Source organism: Jaculus jaculus, chromosome 18, assembly GCF_020740685.1.
Source record: "Jaculus jaculus isolate mJacJac1 chromosome 18, mJacJac1.mat.Y.cur, whole genome shotgun sequence".
Taxonomy (NCBI): Eukaryota; Metazoa; Chordata; class Mammalia; order Rodentia; family Dipodidae; genus Jaculus; species Jaculus jaculus.
This window is the reverse complement of record NC_059119.1, coordinates 58465364-58486333: the sequence shown is the minus strand read 5'-3', so window position 1 is coordinate 58486333 and position 20970 is coordinate 58465364. Positions and strand designations below refer to the sequence as shown.

Genomic DNA, 20970 nt, shown 5'->3' with positions numbered 1-20970 from the left:
ACCACTAGTCAACATGCCTAGAGAAATGTCTTCAGGTAATTCATGTCATCATTCCATCTCCTGCAACAGGCTGTCCCTTCAACACAAGAATTCAGGACTAGGACATGGGTCAAGGAGAACTACTGGTTTTATTTAGTTTTATATAGATAAATTTTTCTTCAAGGTAGGGTCTCACTGTAGCTCATGCTAACCTGGAATTCACTATGTAGTTTCAGGATGGCCTTGAACTCATGGCGATCCTCCTACCTCTGCCTCCCGAGTGCTGGGATTAAAGGCATGCGTTGCCATGCCTGGCTTATTTAATTATATTTTGAGTGAAGTGTTGCCTATGAGCTCTTATAATAGTGTTTGTTTTAAAACATATATTTGGAATTCTAATTCTAACAATTCATGTTATCATTAGAATTCAGAATGTCAGTAAGACCCAGAAATTCCAATCGGAGGTATATATCCAAAAGAACTAAAAATACAAGTGCAGATACTTGTGAATAAACATTCATACTAGCCAAAAAGGACAAACAAAACTGTCCACAAACAGCCAGAAGAATAAATAAGTTAGGGCATATGCACATGACAGAGTAATCAGCCATCAAAACGAATGAAGAACCGATACCTGTTACAACCTCTATGACCCTCGAAGACAACAGTTAAATGAAATAAGCTCAACATGAAAGAACTAATTCGACTTAGAGGAAACATGTCAAATATTTAGAGACGGTGAGTAAATTAGAGTAGGTCAGGGGCGCTAGGGAGGTAAAAATGAAAAGTTACTGCTTAATGAATGCAGAATTTTGGTTTGGGGTGATGAAAATCTCCTGGGATTGTATAGTGACATCCACTGCACAACATGTGGATACACCAGATGCTACAGAATTGTCTACTTCCAAATGGCTACTTTTAGATCACACGAATTTTAGATGAGCAAAAACTGAATATAGCCAATGCCTACAAATACAAGAAGTGCAAAGAGTCGACCAAAGTAGACTTGTTCACAATGCAGAAGGGGTCGCCGCTTGACGTGGTGAGGCGTGCCCCAAACCCTCGTACTGGGAGGCTGAGGCTGGAAGACGGGGAGCGCTGGGCTAGTGTGGGCTACGGACTGAGATCTTGTCTAGAGTGAAAAGAAGGAAGAGGAGGGATGGAGAGGAGAGAGAAGGAAAAATAATAATGACAGGATAAGAGACGAGAGCCAAGGGCAAGGGAGATGGCAGCCCAAGAGTGAGTCAAAGCCCCAGAGTTCACATTAAAACCCAGGAGTCCTGGTGGGCTTTTGCGATTCCAGCACACTGACTTCGAGATGGGAGGCAGAGACAGGAGAATTCCTTGAAAGTTTGCACACCAGCTCGTCTGGGGAGTGGAGCACTGGAGAAGAATGAGAATGAAAACCAGGCACTCTGCCTCAGTTTAGTTGGAAGGCAAAGCCCAATGCCTGCAAGTTATCCTCTGACCTCCACGTGTGTGATGCATTTGTACCCGCACACACATGCACACACAAGTTATCCTCTGACCTCCACGTGTGTGGCACATTTGTACCCGCACACACATGCACACACAAGTTATCCTCTGACCTCCACGTGTGTGGCACATTTGTACCCGCGCACACATGCACACACAAATTATCCTCTGACCTCCACGTGTGTGGCACATTTGTACCTGCACACACATGCACACACAAGTTATCCTCTGACCTCCACGTGTGTGGCACATTTGTACCTGCACACACATGCACACACAAGTTATCCTCTGACCTCCACGTGTGTGGCACATTTGTACCTGCACACACATGCACACACAAGTTATCCTCTGACCTCCACGTGTGTGGCACATTTGTACCTGCGCACACAAGTTATCCTCTGACCTCCACGTGTGTGGCACATTTGTACCCGCACACACATGCACACACAAGTTATCCTCTGACCTCCACGTGTGTGACACACTTGTACCCGCACACACATGCACACACAAGTTATCCTCTGACCTCCACATGTGTGACACATTTGTACCCGCACACACATGCACACACAAGTTATCCTCTGACCTCCAAGTGTGTGACACATTTGTACCTGCACATACAAGTTATCCTCTGACCTCCACGTGTGTGATGCATTTGTACCTGCACACTCATGCACACACATATAGTTCAAGAGGCAGAAGGCCAAGCTGGGGAGATGGCTCAGCAGTTAAAGGTCTTTGCTTCCAAAACCTGCTGGCCTGGGTTTGATTCTCCTTATTAGCCATGTAAAGGCGGATGCCCAAGGTGGCACATGGGCCTGGAGTTAGTGAGTGCACAGGAGCAGGAAGCCCTGGCATGTCTATTCTCTTTCCGCCTATCATAAATAAATAACTTTTTATGAACAGAGCTAGAAAACTCCCAAAGCCAGGTTAAGCTCTTATAAAGGTATCACTTCCCATACTTAAGCCTCAGTTTCAGCATGTGAGGAATGAATTGTGGTCAATTCTAAGGGCTGAAAAACAGAATTTCTAGCTTTTGCCTGCCCCAGGAACTGGCAGAATGATCCTTACAGAGTAGTAAGTAATTTAGCCAATACAATCAGGGAAGGTAGTTTTCTTCCGTTGGTTAACAAAAAGAAAAACAAAACCAGAAAAGCTGTTTGTCACCTTATAGTACTTAAAGGGAAAAAAATAAAAAATTATTGCAGAAATACTATCAAGTACTTATATTTCTTATAAATAATAGAGCTAATATTGAAAAAAAATCTTTTAGAAACAGAAAAAATACAAATGTAAAACTAGATACGTATGTTTGTAGATGCATGCCGACCACACAACAACCATATGTGTCCAAGGCGGGGTGTGCGCGGGACGTCGTCAGGCTGGGGAGCAGTGAGAAGACCATCATCTGTGGAGTAGATGCCGCAGCCTGCGTTCCGGGGCACGCTGGGCACTGTGAATGGGTGCGGCCGGGGGTACCAAGCGGCACCACTGTCTCCTTACCTGTACAGGGTTTTTGTTTTAAATTTTGTGTTTGCTTTAAATTTTAAGCAGTAGAACCTTTTCTTCATAGTCTTTCAAGTGCAGTATTTCAAGTAAAATAGACTCAGGGTCACTCTCCTTAGAGTGGAGGTGAGGGGGGATCTGAGGCCTGTCTGCTTTCTGCGCTCTTACTGTCTTGGCAACCCTGGAGGAGCCTCCCTCACAGCTTTGCAAAGCGCAGCGTGACGCCTGCTGGACCAGAAAAAGCCCAAGATCGCTTCCTAGTCCACGATTTGCTCATTTCACTAAAATATCCACTTCCTTTTCTCTGCTCTTTCCCTCCCTCCCTCCCTTGTTTGGTTTTGTTTTCTCTTTTAAGGCAAGGTCTCATTTTGGTCCCAGCTGACCTGGACCACATTCTACAGCCCTCGCTGGCCTTGAACTCACGGCAGTCCTCCTACCTCAGCTTTCCAAATGCTGGGGATACTTACAGGTGTGACCCACTACACTGCCTTAAAATATACATTCTCAAACATCCCATATGCATGCCTATTTCTGCAAGAGTTATGTTGTTACAGATATAGTTTTGGCAAATAGGAGAAAGTTCAGGAAAGCTTCCCAATGTAAACCACACTTCTTTAAAAAATGGCCATAAAAATAAATCAAGTCAGCTAACTTAAGAAACATTTTGTCATCTTATTTTTGATACATTCTCATAATAGAACTTACCTTTAATGAATGACTTGAACTTAATTCCTAATTTTATCCTTCTGTAGGAATAACAGTAGAAAAGGCAGGCACAGGACCCCCAGCCCCCCCCCCCCCACCAGTAGCTTATTGTGCTCTTAAATCTTTTCAATCACCACTGGCAATCAACCCTAAATGCCAATCTACCCTCTGGTTAGGAGCTAACTTACTACCCAAACCCATCTTTACAAACCTTCCTATATACCTTAATCCTTTCAAATGCAGCTGTGACACAAAGTATTACAGAGTTTTAAAAACCTGTTCTCTTGGAAAAGAAAAAAATTGTGGAGCATCAGTTACCAGATAGTATTCTCCAATTTCACTGATCTAGTCCACAGAGCGGTCCCTACACACAGTGCTCTGTTTCATGCAGTACATGGCTTTAGCTGGCCAAATCTTTTTTTTTTCCCAATGAATCAGTAGAACACTAAAGATCTTACTTTTTTTTTTTAAGCAGTGGCATATCAATGAGGCACAGATGTGTATTCCAACTCTGCATGGATGAGCACACTGTTCAATAGTGCTGGCTCACACGGTATCAGGGCCAGTTATCGCTTCCCATGAAGGCACTCTTATCACCAGGACCCAGAGAGGTGGCTGCAAATCGCAGCCTTTTTATTTTCAAGGCAGTTTTGCTGAACATTCAGGCTTCAAAGATTCACACTTCCAAAACTCTATAAGAGTTTGTGAACGCTCAATTTGCCAAAACTGTTTACAGTGTAATTGGGCGCCGTACCTGTGTCCATGAGATAGCGGAGGCGCCTCTCCACCAGCGCGGCACGGGTGTCAATTTGCTTCTGCTCGTTCTCGAGCGCTGCCAATTCTCCCACGACGTACTGACTGGTGTCTCTGAACCCTTTCTGTCAGCGAGAACAAACAGCAAGGGGGAAAACATCACTGGTAGGTCCCCGTTTTCCTTTCTACAAACACTTAGTAAAGCACTTACCTAGAGAAGCAAACACACCCTAGTATCATCCTTAGTACCAAAAAGCAACTCCTTCCCACGACTGAGAAACGTCTCACGTGCATTATTACCTATATCAAACTTTTGCCAACAGTGAACATGCCAGCTGTTTAGTGTTCTTATAATCGCACACCCAGCTTTGCCACACATAAAAAGTTAACATTAAGTTAAAGTTGTTTTTTTTTTTTTCCTCCTTAGAATTGAGTCAAAGTTATTTGCATGTGCAAGGGCACAGGGGAGTTTTTCCTTTGGTGATTATCAAAATAAATCTTTCATTTAAAAGTGCCATATATAAAGAGTACAGATTTAAATCATCCATTCTAGAAGTATCAGATTTGTCCTGTAAAAATATGAAATTAAAAAGACATAGTCTTTGCTTTTGTAGGACCTTATCATTTAAAATACTTTAAATAATGCTTTTTTTAAAAGCTGGGTGTGGTGGCACATGCCCGTTATCTCACCACTTGGGAAGGAGGCAGAGGCAGGACGTTTAACCATTATTCTAGAGGTCAGCCTGGTCTACACAGTGAGTTCCTAGGCAGGGATACATAGCAAGACCCTTCCTCAAAGGACTGAATAAAATAAAATAAAAACATTTCCAATAACTTCAGATTTCCTTTGCACTCCTTTACCAAGTCACTGTGTTGAAGTCTTACTAATTATGAGAACAGTAAATTCTAACCTGACAGGTGGTTTAAGACCTTGATACACAGAATCTAAGTCAACCAGAGCATTGAGTTGCTTAATTTTCTGTTTAAATAAATGTGGAGGACTTCAATTTGAGATACTTTTTATAGCCATCTATATTTAAAAAATGCTTTAAGAAGCTTTATTTGAAACAGCAGCTGCATTACAAAGCACTACTATAGCTTTAATTCCTATTTTCATATTAAATTTAAATCATATGAGCAAGGTTATTACTTATGGTACTGTCACCAAAAATGGATCAATGGATTGAATACCCCATGTATTCTTTAACATTTTTGAGATGGAAAATCCTGAGAAGCTGAGGAATATTAAAGAACAACTTAAATGAGGACTCTTATCATCACCACTGCCATCAGCACCTAGAACAATACTCAGTTAAGACTCAGACAAATCAATGTGTAGTAGTTTTTGGTCAAATGCTTTCCTTACCTAGAAATGTATTAAACTCTAATAAGCCATGAGAAATTCTATTTAGTTACTCCTTATGGAAGACAACTAAGAATTATGTCAATTATGAACTATCCTGGAATTCTCAAAATCAATAAATGCTTCTAACTTTAGATGTAACTCATACACCTTTCTCAAGTAATAGAAAACTTTTGTGCTCACATGTGAAGGCAATTTGTAACAATTACTTGTTAAATTGATTATGATTGCTGATAATTTAAAGTTAAAATATGCTAAGAAATCACAACTCTGATTTGTCAGAATTATTTGATACAAAGTGACTCTATTGTTTAAAGATGTACACAAAACAGAAAATTTTTCATTTCAATACAAAATATAAAATTATAACAGAAACATACTAATGGTAACAATAAAATCTAGAATAAGCTGGTAGATGCTTTTCAGCCTATCTACCAGGTAGTATTACTTTCAAAATGGAATCTTTTTGTTTTTGGTCCCATCGTAAGGGACACAAAAAGTTGATACTTTGCAAAGACAGTGTAAGTAAGAAAGTAGAAGTGACAAAAAAAAAAAACCCCGCACATAAACGTCACTGCTTTTACCTATTACTTCAGTTAAAAATAGTATCAAGTTTCATCATCAGGTTGATTAATTTTGTACTACTGGCATCGATACCCAGATTCCGCTGTGTGAGCACGCAGGGCACCCAAGTACCCTGTAACTCACTAAGCTAAGCCACATTCTTCCCCAGGACACACCAGGGCTAGTCTTTGTACTTGAGACTTTCCCATGTCTCCTAAAAGTGAGTACCCTAAAATGAGAAGCTTTTAGAGTCCTAAAATGTGCGTGTTGATGCTGATTTGCACTTAGAAAGGGTTTTAAAACCCAACAGACTATTTTAACAGTAAAATCAGTGAAAATATGCAAACTGTAGATAATAGAAAAGTAGTACCATTAATGAGAGCTATGTTTCTAGACAAAAATTCAAGTTAAAACTTGTTCTTCGTGCTTCTGTCCTGCAGCTGTCCATCAAAAGCAGCTTTCTCCCTGCGGTCTATCAAATATTTCCCTCACAAATCAATTTTACACATGATCAGCCCATACCCCTACTGAGCTGAACCTCCCCGTTAATTAAGTGAAGAAATTACCATATATATTATATTAATGCAAACATCATTCAGCTAGTAATTCACGGCTGATCTGGATAATGGAAAGGTTGAACACCCATTAACCCAAGCCAACAAAATGGGTTGGCTGAGAAATTCTAGCAGGTCTCATGTGACTTTTCCTTCTAACTGCAGCTCTGCGGTATCTGCTATTGTAATAATTAAAATCCTCCTGGTAGATCAATACTGGAATCTCTTTATGGGAAGTGCCCTGATGGAAATGTCTCAAGGAAGCTGGGGCTGTGGAACTCTGAAAAATTCATTTTTTTTTTATCTGACAATTATCACCACATTGCAGACTAATTCAACAGTGCACCCCTCTCACTCTGCTTTGAATGCACTGGAGATTGACATCTTAAAAAACCTAACATCTCATTTTAACAAATAAAGGCACTATTTCCACATACAGTTTGGAATTATCAGCAATCATGAAACCACACAAAAATTAATATACATTAAGTGCTTCATCTTCTGATGGCTTCCTCTGCGTTTCAGTCATTGCTGCCTTCTCCTCGTTTCCTTTCTTTGTATCTTCCTGGATTGATCTCTGCCTTTTCATCTCTTAAAAAGGGGAGAGACATGGAAATTTATTATAAAGCGTGATATTTATATATTGAAATGTGGATTTACATTATCAACATATGTGTGTGCATACACACACACATACATATGTATTTAAATATTGTTAAAGTATAAGATGGGAAATATTTAAAAAGCATTCCTACCTGGTCTATTCTCAACATACTGACTGAAAGACTGAAGTTGAGTTTTTCTGACTGTAGAATCCTTGCTGAACACGACAGGATTTCTAAAACGTTCTGCTGCTTTTTGTAATCGCTCAGTCCGGAGATCTTCTATGCCATTCTAAAAGCAAAATAACACATGGCACAATAAAGAGTCCTGGTCTTCTAAATAATAAATTACACACGAAGGCAACTTTCACTAATTTAATACAATACTGCCTTTTCTAAGAAACTATGAAAGATTTTAAAGCATTCTAAACAGCTCAGTAGCCAGTTCTATTGTCTGTAATCAAAAAGTTTGGGATACATGATTTAAGTCCTTGATGGGCTCGGTACATTAGACACTATGAACCCTTGTCTTCGCCTGGTGATAAGTATCATTTAAAAGCCATGTTGTCTCCTGCTCCCCCCACCCCTCAACTTAGGCTGCCTGTACAGTCCCACAGACTTGTATGACCAGAAGAAATAGTTTCTAATTTTATGCCCATTGAGATAAACCACTAATGCTGGGCGAGGGCTAAAAGGTGGGATTATAATACCACCCCACGGAACACCATCTCATCGGCTGTAACTTTCCAAAGCCAGATTTGTAAGTAAACCCTTTATAGCTAAGGAAACGACAATTATCTTTTCTCAAGCTTCCTATGTTAATACTGGTAACAAATTCAAATGGTTCTATCAACAAGAAATATCCCAGAAGACTGAACTACTGCAGTGTGTGGAAGCTGTAGATACCGAGGTGCTGTGTACCAAACAAATATTTCATTTTATACCTAATCTTTTATTATTTTTATTAAGTGTTTTGAAAGTAAATAGGGAAAGGCTAAGATGCATGACTAATAGCTAAGCCTGCTGAATGCTGAAACTGGTTATCAAAAGCTACCAAGACCTTGCCCTTCCTCTGCATTGAGACAATCAGTAATGAGGAAGCCCTCCAATGGCCTATTCTCTAGCCTGAAGGAGGCCTGGGATGCAGAATCCTCAAGGGAAGGTAACAGTTTATCCTTTTCCACAAACACAGAATGCCTCATTTATAAATGTGTAAACTGCATTTTATTAAAAAAAATAAAAACCCAAATCAATGCTGAAAGCTTCAAGGGAACAGATGGACTCTATATGTTCTTTATAGCCCCAGTTTTAAAACCTTAATTAAAAAAGACTCATACAAAGGCCATCTTTTATACCTTTTCTGTTGGAATAACTTTCAAAATTACTATCTAAGGGATTTTTGGTAAACAAAACTAATTTCATCTATGTAGATCAACAGCCTATACGAATGAAAACACCTCTATGTTTATTTTCAAAGAGTTATCAGATACATCCATCACTAATATCATTCCTATACTGTCTTAACTAGATAGGACAGAAATAATTTGGCTTTGATTTTTTAACTCATGTATTTTGCTCTTATTATAATAATTACCAAATAGTCTAAAACTCCAGGTCTTTACCAAAATAAACAAACACGCCTAATTTTTTCAGGCCTGGCAACATGGTAAAATATCAGTGTGATTAACCAGTAAATCCCATCTTAAGAAACCTTTTTATGACTAGGAACTTCTGCCACTTTACAAATGTATTCTTCTAAACCCACTAATTCAGTTAGCCTTTTCAATCCATTGTATTATTCTTAGACAAGCTTCATTCTGCATTAAATCCACTGCAGAAAGTTAAATTGAACGCACAGAATCGGACCTGATCCAGGCTCCCTTTTATTCACAGATAGAGACCAAAAGTTCCCTGTTGCCGCCACACACTTCCGTCACCAGTTTATAGAATCCGACAACATAAGGGAAAAGCAATGAAAGTCATTGTCGGGGGACTTCAAAGCACCTCCGAGTCAGGGGAAGGAGACCCTTCCAGCCAGCAGGGCAGCCCCAGAGCCCGCAGGTGGGTGAAAACTTGGACGGGACTGACAGTGCCTCACAGCTGACTGAAGTTTACCAGGGACGCACGGCGAGGAAGGGGGCGGGGCCGGAGACTATACGCGCTGTAATAACAACAGTAATATGTACTGAAGGTGGCGTTTGGGCTAAAATGCTATAGTAAGCAAGATTTATAATGGTACAAAACTTACCCAAGTCTTTTAAACACTATATTCAATCACACCACCTTCAGGTGTGATGGAGACCAAGAGAAACGGCATAACACCTCGTTCGTTTAAATGGATAGAAGGCAGAGGACGACAGGAAGACATGTTCGGAGCCAGGTGCGGTGGCGCACACGTAATCCCAGCACTAAGGAGGCTGAAGTATGGGGATCCCCATGACTTAGAGGCCAGCCTGGGGCTACAGAGTGAATTTCAGGTCAGCCTGGGCTACAGCGGGACCCTGTCTCAAGCCCTCTTTCCCGCAAAAAGAAAACTATGCTAGACTTCCATTGGCAGTCCTCTTAGCAAACTACATGTAGATGCAATGCCAGAGTCGTTTGTATGTCCCCTCTACTTTTCTTGAACTAGCAAGCGCAGCTTCTCCAAAACAACAACAAAAAGTTTATGAATACCGATTACGATACCCTGATATTTGCAGTCTAGTTAATAAAAGGGCCCTTCTATTCCTTAATCTTGGATAAAATTTCGACTTTAGGATGGTAAAATGCTTACAGACACTGGAATAGAAATGTAATGTTACCTAGTCGGACCTACCTTCACGCCTGGCTCGGCGCCCTCGGTCCCAGCTCTCTGGGCGATGCTGGGAAGTGAGTTTGCCACCTGTGGCTGAGCTTCCAGGAGCTTCTTCAGTCTCCAGTCCAACTTACTGCTTTGTTCTGTTAACATGCAAACACCACGGGTGATGAGTAAGGCACCCTTACATGTGCAGAGTACTAATTTTAGGTGATATCCTAATGTAACCAGGTTTCAAAAGGACACCCGACTGAGAGGACACAGGAGACAAGGCATGCGGAGGCACCCCAAGTCCCTGAACAGATACAGGCAGCAAACCCAAAGACAACTGAGCTGGGTCTCGGTGACAGTCTCATGCCTACCTGAAAAGCTAGGCTGACTCATATACCATAGAAGTACTGCACACATTCTACGTAATAAAACGACAAACTGGACACCTGAAGGAGAAACCCCTGTTTGCTGTTTCTGTTTTGGTGGTTTTGAGGCAGGGTCTTCCTTTGTAGCTCTGGCTGGCCTGGAACTTACTACGTAGACTAGCCTGGCCTGAAATTTTCAATGACCTTCCTTCTTTTGCCTTCCAAGGGCTGGGATTATACAGGTGTGTACCAGCATGTCAAGAACAATTGACTTTTATTTATGTTATTTTATCTTTTCGATTCTTTTAGTATACTAAGTTTGTATATGTAACCACCTTAAAACACGTTTTTAATATGTCAGCCACATACACAGAGTCCAATGTTTATGTGTGTAAATATACATGCAGCATTGAAATGGTATTAGATGGCAGAAATACAATAAAGATTGCACTTAAATGTATGAATAAAAATGTAAAATGACTAAAATATGACTATAACTTTTCAAGTAATTTCTAATTATTTTTAAACAAGTACATTAATTTTTAATAATAAAGTAGTTCAGAAGCATGTAGAAACACAAGTATTCTACTTAAACTCACACAAAGAAATTCTTTAATAAAATGGTTATAAAAGATCCGACAACTACTTGGTGGATGATATTTTTCATAAAGATTAATGACTTTTCTAATTATAATACTCTTAATCAATGTTATTATCATTACTTTCATGCAAATTGGTCAGTTTATATTGCCAGGCTTCTTTTTAAACAATATCTGATGAACTATGGTCAAATCAAGATAAAGATTAAACAATTTATTATTAAAGTATTATGACTTCTATATACATATTAAAAAAAGGAATTTTGGGGAAAACAAAGCAAGGATAAAAATCATAATATATTCTATGTGCTTGCAGATTCCAGTTTGCATTCCTACTTTTATTGTTATTAAATAAAACATAAATGAACCGGGAAGCCTGTGCATGTACATGCCAACGCTTACTGGCATGCTAAAAGGCTGAAACAATGTATTAGTCGCTGGGTGTGTGTGGTGGGTCATGCTTATAATCCTAGCAGTTGGGAGGCTGTAGCAGAAGGATTATAAATTTGAGCCCAGATTGGACTATAGAGTGAATTTCAAGCCAACTGGGGTTACAGTGAGATCCTATCTCAAAAAATAAACAAAACAAAAACAAAATCAAAAAACTGAAAGAAATAAAACTAAGCCCCAATACATTGTTAAGTAATAGTTAAATTAGTTAAGAAACAGGGTGACTGGGCCATGTGACGCATGTTTCCACCTTCTCTTCGGCATGAGTGCATGTGTCCCGTGCGTGTGTTTGCGCATGCGTGTTTGCACGCGTGCAGGTGAAGGCTAGACGTTGCTCTCGCCTGTCCTCTTCCCTCACTCCTCAACTATTTTCTGACACAAGGTCTCTCACTGAACTTGGGGCTCACTGATTTGGTTAGACTACCTGCCGAGCCCCAGGGAGTCCCCATCTCTGCCTCCCCTGCGCTGCGATCAAAGGTGTGCGCCCCCAGTTCTTGGCATTTTCTGTGGGGGCTGGGGATCGGAACTCAGCTCCTCCTGCTTGTGTGGCAAGTACTATACCCGCTGCTCCATCTCTCCAGGCCCAGGAGAACATTTTCCTTTTGACGTATAAGAACCAAGCTTGGTAAGGTTAAAATTAAGCAGGTTTTAAAAGTACCCCACAAAGCTATAATAGCTAAAACCCCAAAATTCCCTCACCTTACCTGAGAACTGGTTACTTTCTCTCTAGTTTCCTACACTGCTGCAAAACAACATGCAGTACTTATTTTCACTAAGTTTATACTTTCAGTACTTAAAAATTAAGTCTTCAAGTGTAGACATATGCATGTCCTTGGCAGTAAAGGAGTAATTTCCCCCTTTCCTTCTCTTTAATATCACGGTTCCTAATAAAACATTTCATGGTGGTTGTGGTGAGAGCATAGATAGGCAACAAGAAGAATAAATTCATGAAATAAAAATCTATGTCAAATTCTACAACTCTTAAGAAAGAAGTAAGGGGCTGGAGAGATGGCTTAGCTGTTAAGGCACTTGCCTGCAAAGCCTAAGGACCCAGGTTCAATTCCTCAGTATCCACATAAGCCAGATGAACAAGTTGGCACACGTATCTGGGGTTCCTTTGCAGTGGCTACAGGCTCTGATGTGCCCATTCTCTCTCACTGTCTTCTTCTTTCTTTTTCTCTCTCTCTCAAATAAATAAATAAACAATATGTAAATAAAGATTGGAAGAAGTAAAAGTCGGGAGTGGTGGCGCACGCCTTTAATCCCAGCACTCAGGAGGCAGAGGTAGGAGCACCATCATGAGTTTGAGGACACCTTGACTACACAGTGAATTCCAGGTCAAAGTGGGCTAGAGCAAAACCCTACCTTGAAAAACCAAAAGAATGAGGAAAATATAGTTCTAGTTTTGAATTAAATATTTAAAATTTTTAAATTTTTCCTTAAATAGTAGGACTCTCTTATACAATTAAAAATAAAGACACAGTTAGCTAGCGATAATGTAATTTCATATTGTGCCACGACCGGTACTGAGTTTTTTCAGATGTTCTTGGTGGTCCAGGTCTTTCTTGAAGCAATGGCTTGCTTTCAGAAAGAAGAAACAAAGTACACTAGTAACAGGGGCTGTCATGGATGGGCAAAGGAGGCCTGCTTGTTGTTCTCTTTAGCACTGTACAGGAACAGATAATTATTAGGGACTTATCTCTAAGTCTAAAGAGATTACCAATGAATTGTCATTGCTCTAAGAATTTAACAAGCATGAAAGTGGCCCTCAGGTATGTAAAACTTGGACTGCTACTTGCTGCTGGCTTTACTAAAGCAATGCCTAGGGAACACCCAGCCATCAGAAAGTATCTTTGTACTTTCAACAAGAACTTACAAAGTTAAATTGCAATTTGATTCACTGACTTACTAATATAAAATGTGCCACTGAGTTGTAATTTATGTAATTTTTAGTATCTTTCTGTAATCAATTGTTATGTATAAAAGTAGTGATAATATTTAAAGTAAGCATCAAGTTTGCAAAGAAAATTACAACTAATATTATAAATTTTGAGGTAAGGTCTCATCATATAGCCCAGGTTGGCCTCAATCTTGCTGTGCAGCCCCGCCTGGCTTACACCTCACTATACCCTTGCTGCGGCTTTGTGTGCCAACATGCCCAGACTTATAACTGTTCTTGTTTTATTTGTTTATTCATTTATTTATTTGCATTTGTGAGAAGAAAAAGAGGGAAGGAAGGAGAGAGAGAGAACATGAATGCCAAGCCCTCTTGCCACTGCAAATGTACTGCAGAGGCATGTAGCACTGTACATCGGCTTTTGTGGGATTACTGGGGTTTTGAACTAAAGCTGAACCCAGGCAGGCAAGGCAGGTAGGCTTTGCAAGTAAGTCCTTTCAGCCCCTAAGCCATCTTCCCAGCCCATGATTATTAAAAGTTAGAGAATTTGATCTATGGTTTAAATTTATATTTTAAGCATTTCATATATATATATTCTCATCTGTAGGAACATGTAGCAATAATGTTAGCATGTTGTATTTTATACCCTTTGTCCACATCTCTAAAAAAAAAAACAAAAACTACATATATGTGTGTGTGTGTGTGTGTGTGTATATATATATATATATGTGTACATATATATATACCTCCCATAGGTACTATGTAATACCACACCAAAATATTTAAGCCAAGAAAACCAGCTACTGAATATTATAACTGACTCATATAACGCTGAAGAATGGATATTAGTAATAAAAGAACACAAGATGTAGTTTACTATTCCAATGTTATACTGTTTAACATTCAATCAAAACCAAAATTAATGGAAGGTGGATTTGGCTAAATGATCTGTGAGGCTGTAAGATAAAAAGACTACAAAATGAACCTGTTGCTATCGATGGGATAATAAAATATAACTATGATGTTTGCCATGCACCAGGACACAAAACATTCATAATTTGAAATTACCGGGAATATCAAGGTCATTTTCTATATTAGTAAGGGCATCGCCACCTTCTACAACAAAGCCTTCAGGAATCTCCTCATCGGTATCTATCTCAATATTATCATTCTCATCTGTAGGAACACGTAGCAATAATGTTAGCAAGTTGTGTTTTATACCCTTTGTCCACGTCTCTAAAAAAACAAAAACCAGCATTTCAATGACAGTTATTTAAACTGAGGTCTGACATGGATAAGCAAGTTAAAAAATCAGTTTTAAGTCACTTTTCACAATTGGATTAACATTTATATCTTAGCATTCTTATGTCAAAGATGAATTATCACATCAAAGCAGATGTAAAGGTTTTGACAATTTGCCACCCACTGTCTCTGAATCACTGAGCTCATTAAGCCCTTGTATTTTAATGATAATCTAGTAATAAGCTCTAATAATTATACATTAAAACAAGGTTTATTTGGTGAAAAGACCATCAGTTATTTTTAAATTTAATTTTTATCATTTATAACATATAACTGCACAAATATATCATCCTGTCTGATTTTTGACTTCACAAATAAATATTAAGAATGATACTACTAGTGATAATAGTGAACATTTTCTAAAGAGCCATTTAAAAGAAGAAAACAACAACAACAAAAAAAGTTTGAGGAAATGACCCTCCCATCTTGCCAACCTGGGTTGAGGAAGAGATTTTAAAATGTTGCTAAGTGATTTTTACAAAAATAACTAAACTATTATCACAATGGCTACAGTATTTAAATATAATCAGTTGACAGGGCTTTTCTAATTAACCATGCTTGGCATAACTATTTGACTCATTTACTAAAGGTGAACATCTTAACCCCACTCTCCTTAAACATTCTCCTCTAAATAATTTTGTAGCATAATAGATGAATTAAATATTTCCATAGCACTAAAAAGGTATTCAAACTTTATCAGCATTACTTTGTGCCTGAGACAGTTTACTAGTAAGTTTTAAGAGATGTAGTTATAGTCTGTTGCTGACCATAATTAACTGAGGGCAAAAGTACAGAATTTGACACTCATTCATTTACTTACTCAAGAATCTTCTGGGGCTGGGAGCTAGCTCAGTGAGTAAGAGTGTTTTGCAGTGTAAGAATGAAGGGCCGAGCTTGAGCGTCAGAACCCATGTTAAAAGCCCGGAGCAGATATCTGCACATACACAAGTATGTACACGCACACACACACGCACACCCAGACATGTTTTAAAAAGAAGCTTCTACTGTATATTGTATAAATAATTTGCAAAATCCTGTGCAAGGTGTTAAGAGGATACCACGTTTTTTATAAGACATTTATTCCACCTCAAAGAAATAGATTGAAGTGATTATAATACTATGTTGGATGGGTTGTTATGGGATAAATATAAGGTACAGAGCAAATTCAAAACATGAAAAGATTTTATTTTGCCAGTGACACCAGAATTTCTTTCTTGGAAGCACTAACCTTTAAATCAAATCTTGAGGAAAGTATAGAATTTCAAGAGGTATAATTCAGGGGTGAATAGCAGAGGCATGAAAGGAGGAAGGGCAGGAATGTGTGCATGGACTGGTGTAAAGTCCTATTGGGCTCAAGTGTACTTAAAGGAAAATAACAAGGAGGTAAGACTTGAAAGGCAAAACCGTAAAGGGCCCAGGTGGACGAAATGGGAAGCTCAAATTTTACTTGGTAGCAATGGAGAGATGCTGGTCCTCTAATATGACCAACACTGTGTTTTACGGGATGAAGTAATTTTCAACCTAAGTGTCTTAATCAGTTGTGAGATATGTATAAGTCATACTATACACACTGAAAGCTCGATTATATTTTCACATACTTATATGGAAGGAAAATGATGCAGGAATTGTGGATATTATGCGTGTGATATCATTCAGTCATTCAAAATTGCTGACATCTGTTAATGTATTAGAGAACAGGAAGCTGGAGATGGGAAGTCCAGGTGGGAGCAAACACTATGGAGAGTCTTACTTAAAAGAATTGGGAATGAAGCTGGGTGTGGTGGCGCACGCCTTTAATCCCAGCGCTCGAGGAGGCAGAGGTAAGAGGCAACTGGCATGAGTTCGAGGCCACCCTGAGACTCCATAGTGAATTCCAGGTCAGCCTGAGCTAGAGTGAGACCCTACCTCAAGCAAAACAAAACAAAGCAAAACAAAAAAAAACACAAAAGAATCGGGCATGGTTATAAGAAAAAATACTTTAAGTAGAAATGTGATACTTTGAGGTTCCATGGACATGTAGAAAATTGTGCCTCCTTTCATTACCCAGTGCAAGGTTTGTCTATGAGGTTAGCCAGGTACCACTCATATTATTTCAGGCCAAATGAAATTTCCATCTGTACTACCACTCAGCAATAATGCTAAGTGGATTAATACAATGTTTACATATGCATTGCTAACCTAGATAAAAGGATTACTATTTGGGGAGACAAGAATGAAAATTGAACTATCAGCTCAAGTCTTAAGAATGGATTTGGGGCTGGGGAGAAGGCTCAGTGGTTAAATGTGGTTGCATGCAAAGCCACCCAGGTTCGATTCCCCAGTATCCATGTAAACTGAGATGCACAATGTGGCACAAATGTCTGAAATGTCTTTGCAGCAGCAAGAGGTCCTAGAGTAGCCATTTTCATTCCCCCTCTCTAATAAATAAAATAAAATATTAAAAAAGAATGGATTTCCTACTTTCCATCCACCAGCTTCAGTTTTACAGTGAACCTGGAAGTATTTTCAACAATGAATATTACATCTTTCCCAATCTGTGTGAATGCTGTCCATGCGTTCTGCTAGAACCAGAGTGCATGTTCATATGTGTGTGTTTAAACAGAACTATCAATATAGATTTATTTATGGATAACCATTGAAAATGTAGTAGATGAGCGTGGAAAAACAAAAGCAGAGATACAATACCTAACTGAAACCTGATGCATGTCATCTTTTATGTGTAGAAAAAGGTGAGAAGAGCTTAGATATGCACCGAAATTTGAAAATGCATCCCAGCTAACACTGCACAGTTTAGTAAGTGAAACAGGGATCTCAACAGTGAACACTATGAGCAGCAATAAGAACAAACTGTTTCTTTATTGAAAAATGGAATGAAACTAGGATATCTGGTGATCACAAAAATACCTACAATTTTAAGAAAAGAAACTAAGGTTACCATTAAAACTACATTCAACCAGTGGAGGAGGGACCTCAGTGGAATGGGAGCAAGGGAAAGGGGACATAAGAATATAACTTTTAAAAAAATTAAAATTTAATTTAAAACCTACTTTCAGAAAAAAAATCCAAAAGAAATTCCTTGCTTACATTGTTTTTTTCTACTTTCTCAGCAAAGGTGACCATAAAAATGTCAAGTTGTACAGAAATACAACAAAAGATAGAAAACACAATAAAGTATATTACTAATAAAAGATAAAGATAAAAAATTGAAGGTCTTTAAGATTTTATTTCAGCTCAACAAGTTTAGAAAAGTCTAATGTATTTACCTAAAACTATCGTGATCACGTGAGCACGAAGACACTGTCATGGATATGAGACGGAGTCAGGGTGCTCTTTTTGGCAGTTAGGGTATCCTTGGAAAGTGAAAAGGCAGGACCGGCTGCACTTGCTAGAAATCAAAGATGACCTGACTTCTTAGCTCTTCTCTGGTTCCCTAGACCAGTTTTTCCACAAACAACCTACCTAGGCCCCTCCTGGGAGGGAGGTTTCTCCTAGGATTTAAATCTAATCCTAGCATTGTGGTTGGTCAAGCGGAGACCCCAGAATGTGGCTAGCCTCTTGCCGAGGTCTCCTAGCCCCACACTGTCCCTCTGGCTCACCTGAGCAGGAAGGCAGGGCCACCCCCATAAGGTTGTAAATACAGTTGTGGGGGGCGCACAAGCTCGGAGCTGAGAAGAGATTTTGCCCCCCCCTCCAGGCCTTACTCTCCACATGGGCTCTTTCCCTCCTCCAGCTCCCCACATGGCAGGAGCTCTTTGAACTTTCTTTCCTTTCTTTTTTCTCTGTGGTTTTCCCAGGTCCTCCATGTGGGCTGTCAAGCCCCATGGGTGTCTTTCCTTGGTTCTGTACTTCCCTCAATAAATACAGTAAATCAGTAATTATCCTTCTCAGTCTAATTTTATTCAATTCTTTGAGTAAAAGTATGCATGGATCTAGAGTTTAGGGTTCAAGGAATTTCCTGAACCCCTAACACCCTGTTACAGATAAAATAAAAATTTTTGCTTATTTCAATTCTAAAACTACTTTACATAAACCCAAGAGGTAAAATGTCAGTTTAAATTGAAATAACTCTAACCTAACAAATGAGTGACAAGATATGGAATACATAAAAATATAAAATATCCAGATGATATGAAATGATAAATAATACAATCTTAAAACAAAGTAGCCACTCTCTTTGCACATGTACTTCTAAGTCATAAACAAAAAGCTTACTTTGTTTAATTAAAAAAAAAGTTAATTAAACTTTCAAACAGAGTATCAGGCCACATTCTCTGACCAAAGCATCATACAACTAAAAACAAAACCACTGAACTTTGTCCCCAAACACCTGCACATTGGCAACAACAAAATGAGCACCCAGGTTTGCTACAGAGAATGGGCTTTTCAAATGACGTCATCATAGGTGAGCAACCACAAGTGCTGCCGAAACTAAAAACAAACATGGTTGTTGCAAACCATTTCTTGATTCTCTCCTATGTCCTGCAAGGGTGTGAAATGGAGGATGACTACACAGTAGTGTCTACAGAATGTGCAACAGGTGTGAGTCAGTCAGTTCCTTACCCGAAAGCTGGCTGTTTCTGCTGTAAGGGGACACAAGCGGGCTTTAAAAGGCCCTGTGTGTGTGAACGCGGGCGCAGGTCGGGGACAAGCCAGAGCGTCCGGCCTCCGCCTTCTCCCCTGCCTGAAGCAGGGCTGCTGGGGGCCGCCGCGCTCGCCGGGCCAGGCCACCGCCCCCATCCCCAGCTGCTCCAGGATCACACCACCTCTGCCACCGTGCCCGCAGGCCACACGGACTCTTCCGTCCCAACTCAGGCCGGCACGCGGGTGCGGCAGGCTCTTTGACCTACCAGGCGACCCCCCGGGGCGGTGTGAAGATGCCGTCTTATATGGCCGCGAGTATCTCACATGTGTTTTCATTAGAGTCCAGGTACTACAGACATGTTACATTAGACTGAGTAAATTTTATTTCTAATGGGGGCTGGCTGCTGTCTGAGCACAGACGAAAGTGAGCTGTGGACTGGAGGGATGGCGTAACGGGTTAAGGTGCTTGCCTGCAAAGCCAAAGGACTTCAGTTCGATTCCCCAGGACCCACGTTAGCCACATGCACAAGGGGGCGCACGCGTCTGGAGTTCGTTTGCAGAGGCTGGAAGCCCTGGCGCGCCCATTCTCTCTCTCTCTCTTAAATAAATAAATATATTTTTTAAAGTGAGTTTTTTCAGGTGAGTGATGGTTATATTCAACACATTCCCCAACCTGTGCTTCCATCTCATTATGTCAAGTCTTTATTACCCTCTGCTCTTTGTCACTTTGGACTAGTGTTTCTGGAATCTTCTTAGCTTAGTACTGTATCAGAGATCATCTACCAGGCAAGGTCAACAAACTGCAGGTGAGGCCAAGCCGCAGCGGCCGCTTTCAGGCTCATAAGTACTGAGCTCCACCATTGGAACAGAACCCCTATGACTTACAAAGCCTAACAATGTACTCTGGCCCATTCTAGAAAAAAGTTTGCTGAATCCTAGCTTAGCACAATGGCTGGCATTGATCAACATGGAAATACATATGTGTGAATGGTTGAATTTCAGGAAAGACTTGGGGGGGGGGCGTCCCTTTTCCTATTCCTGATGGTCTCTCACCAACTTTAAGTCTTGATAGTTATAGCTTAGACCTGAGGTCAATGCAGGGCACTGAGATCAGGAAACACTGTGTGACCCAGGCATGCTCCGTGATGAACAAAGACCCACACTCCTCGCTGAGAACAAGGGGCAGGCCTATTCTACTTGCTGCAGGCCAGCCTCTGCTATTTTTTTTTAAAATTTTATCATTTTATTTATTTATTTGGTACAGAGGGAGGGGTGGAGGAGGAGAAAGAGAGAGAATTGGTTTGCCAGGGCCTCTAGCCACTGAAAATGGACTCCAGACACGTATGCCACGATGTGCATCTGGCTTACATGGGACCAGGAGAATCGAACCTGGGTCCTTAGGCTTCACGGGCAAGCGCCTTAACAGCTAAGCCATCTCTCCAGCCCAACCTCAGCTATAAGAGGTGAGACTATCTAATAATATAAGGCTGCT

General features: G+C 40.1%; 1 protein-coding gene across 9 annotated transcripts in view; it reads right to left on the bottom strand.

Moving 5' to 3' along the window:
• Window positions 1-20970, bottom strand: part of Ehbp1 (EH domain binding protein 1) — a 265866-nt gene that overhangs the window by 45182 nt on the left and 199714 nt on the right. For 6 of the 9 annotated variants that reach the window (XM_045137250.1, XM_045137248.1, XM_045137249.1 and 3 more), the window contains 5 exons: window positions 14664-14771; window positions 10315-10436; window positions 7653-7791; window positions 7382-7488; window positions 4418-4541 (listed from right to left, as the gene is read on the bottom strand). In XM_045137250.1, coding sequence (XP_044993185.1) covers window positions 4418-4541; window positions 7382-7488; window positions 7653-7791; window positions 10315-10436; window positions 14664-14771 — 600 coding nt within the window. The remainder of the gene's footprint in view (window positions 1-4417; window positions 4542-7381; window positions 7489-7652; window positions 7792-10314; window positions 10437-14663; window positions 14772-20970) is intronic. The other 3 variants (XM_045137254.1, XM_045137256.1, XM_045137255.1) reach the window with 1 other exon arrangement.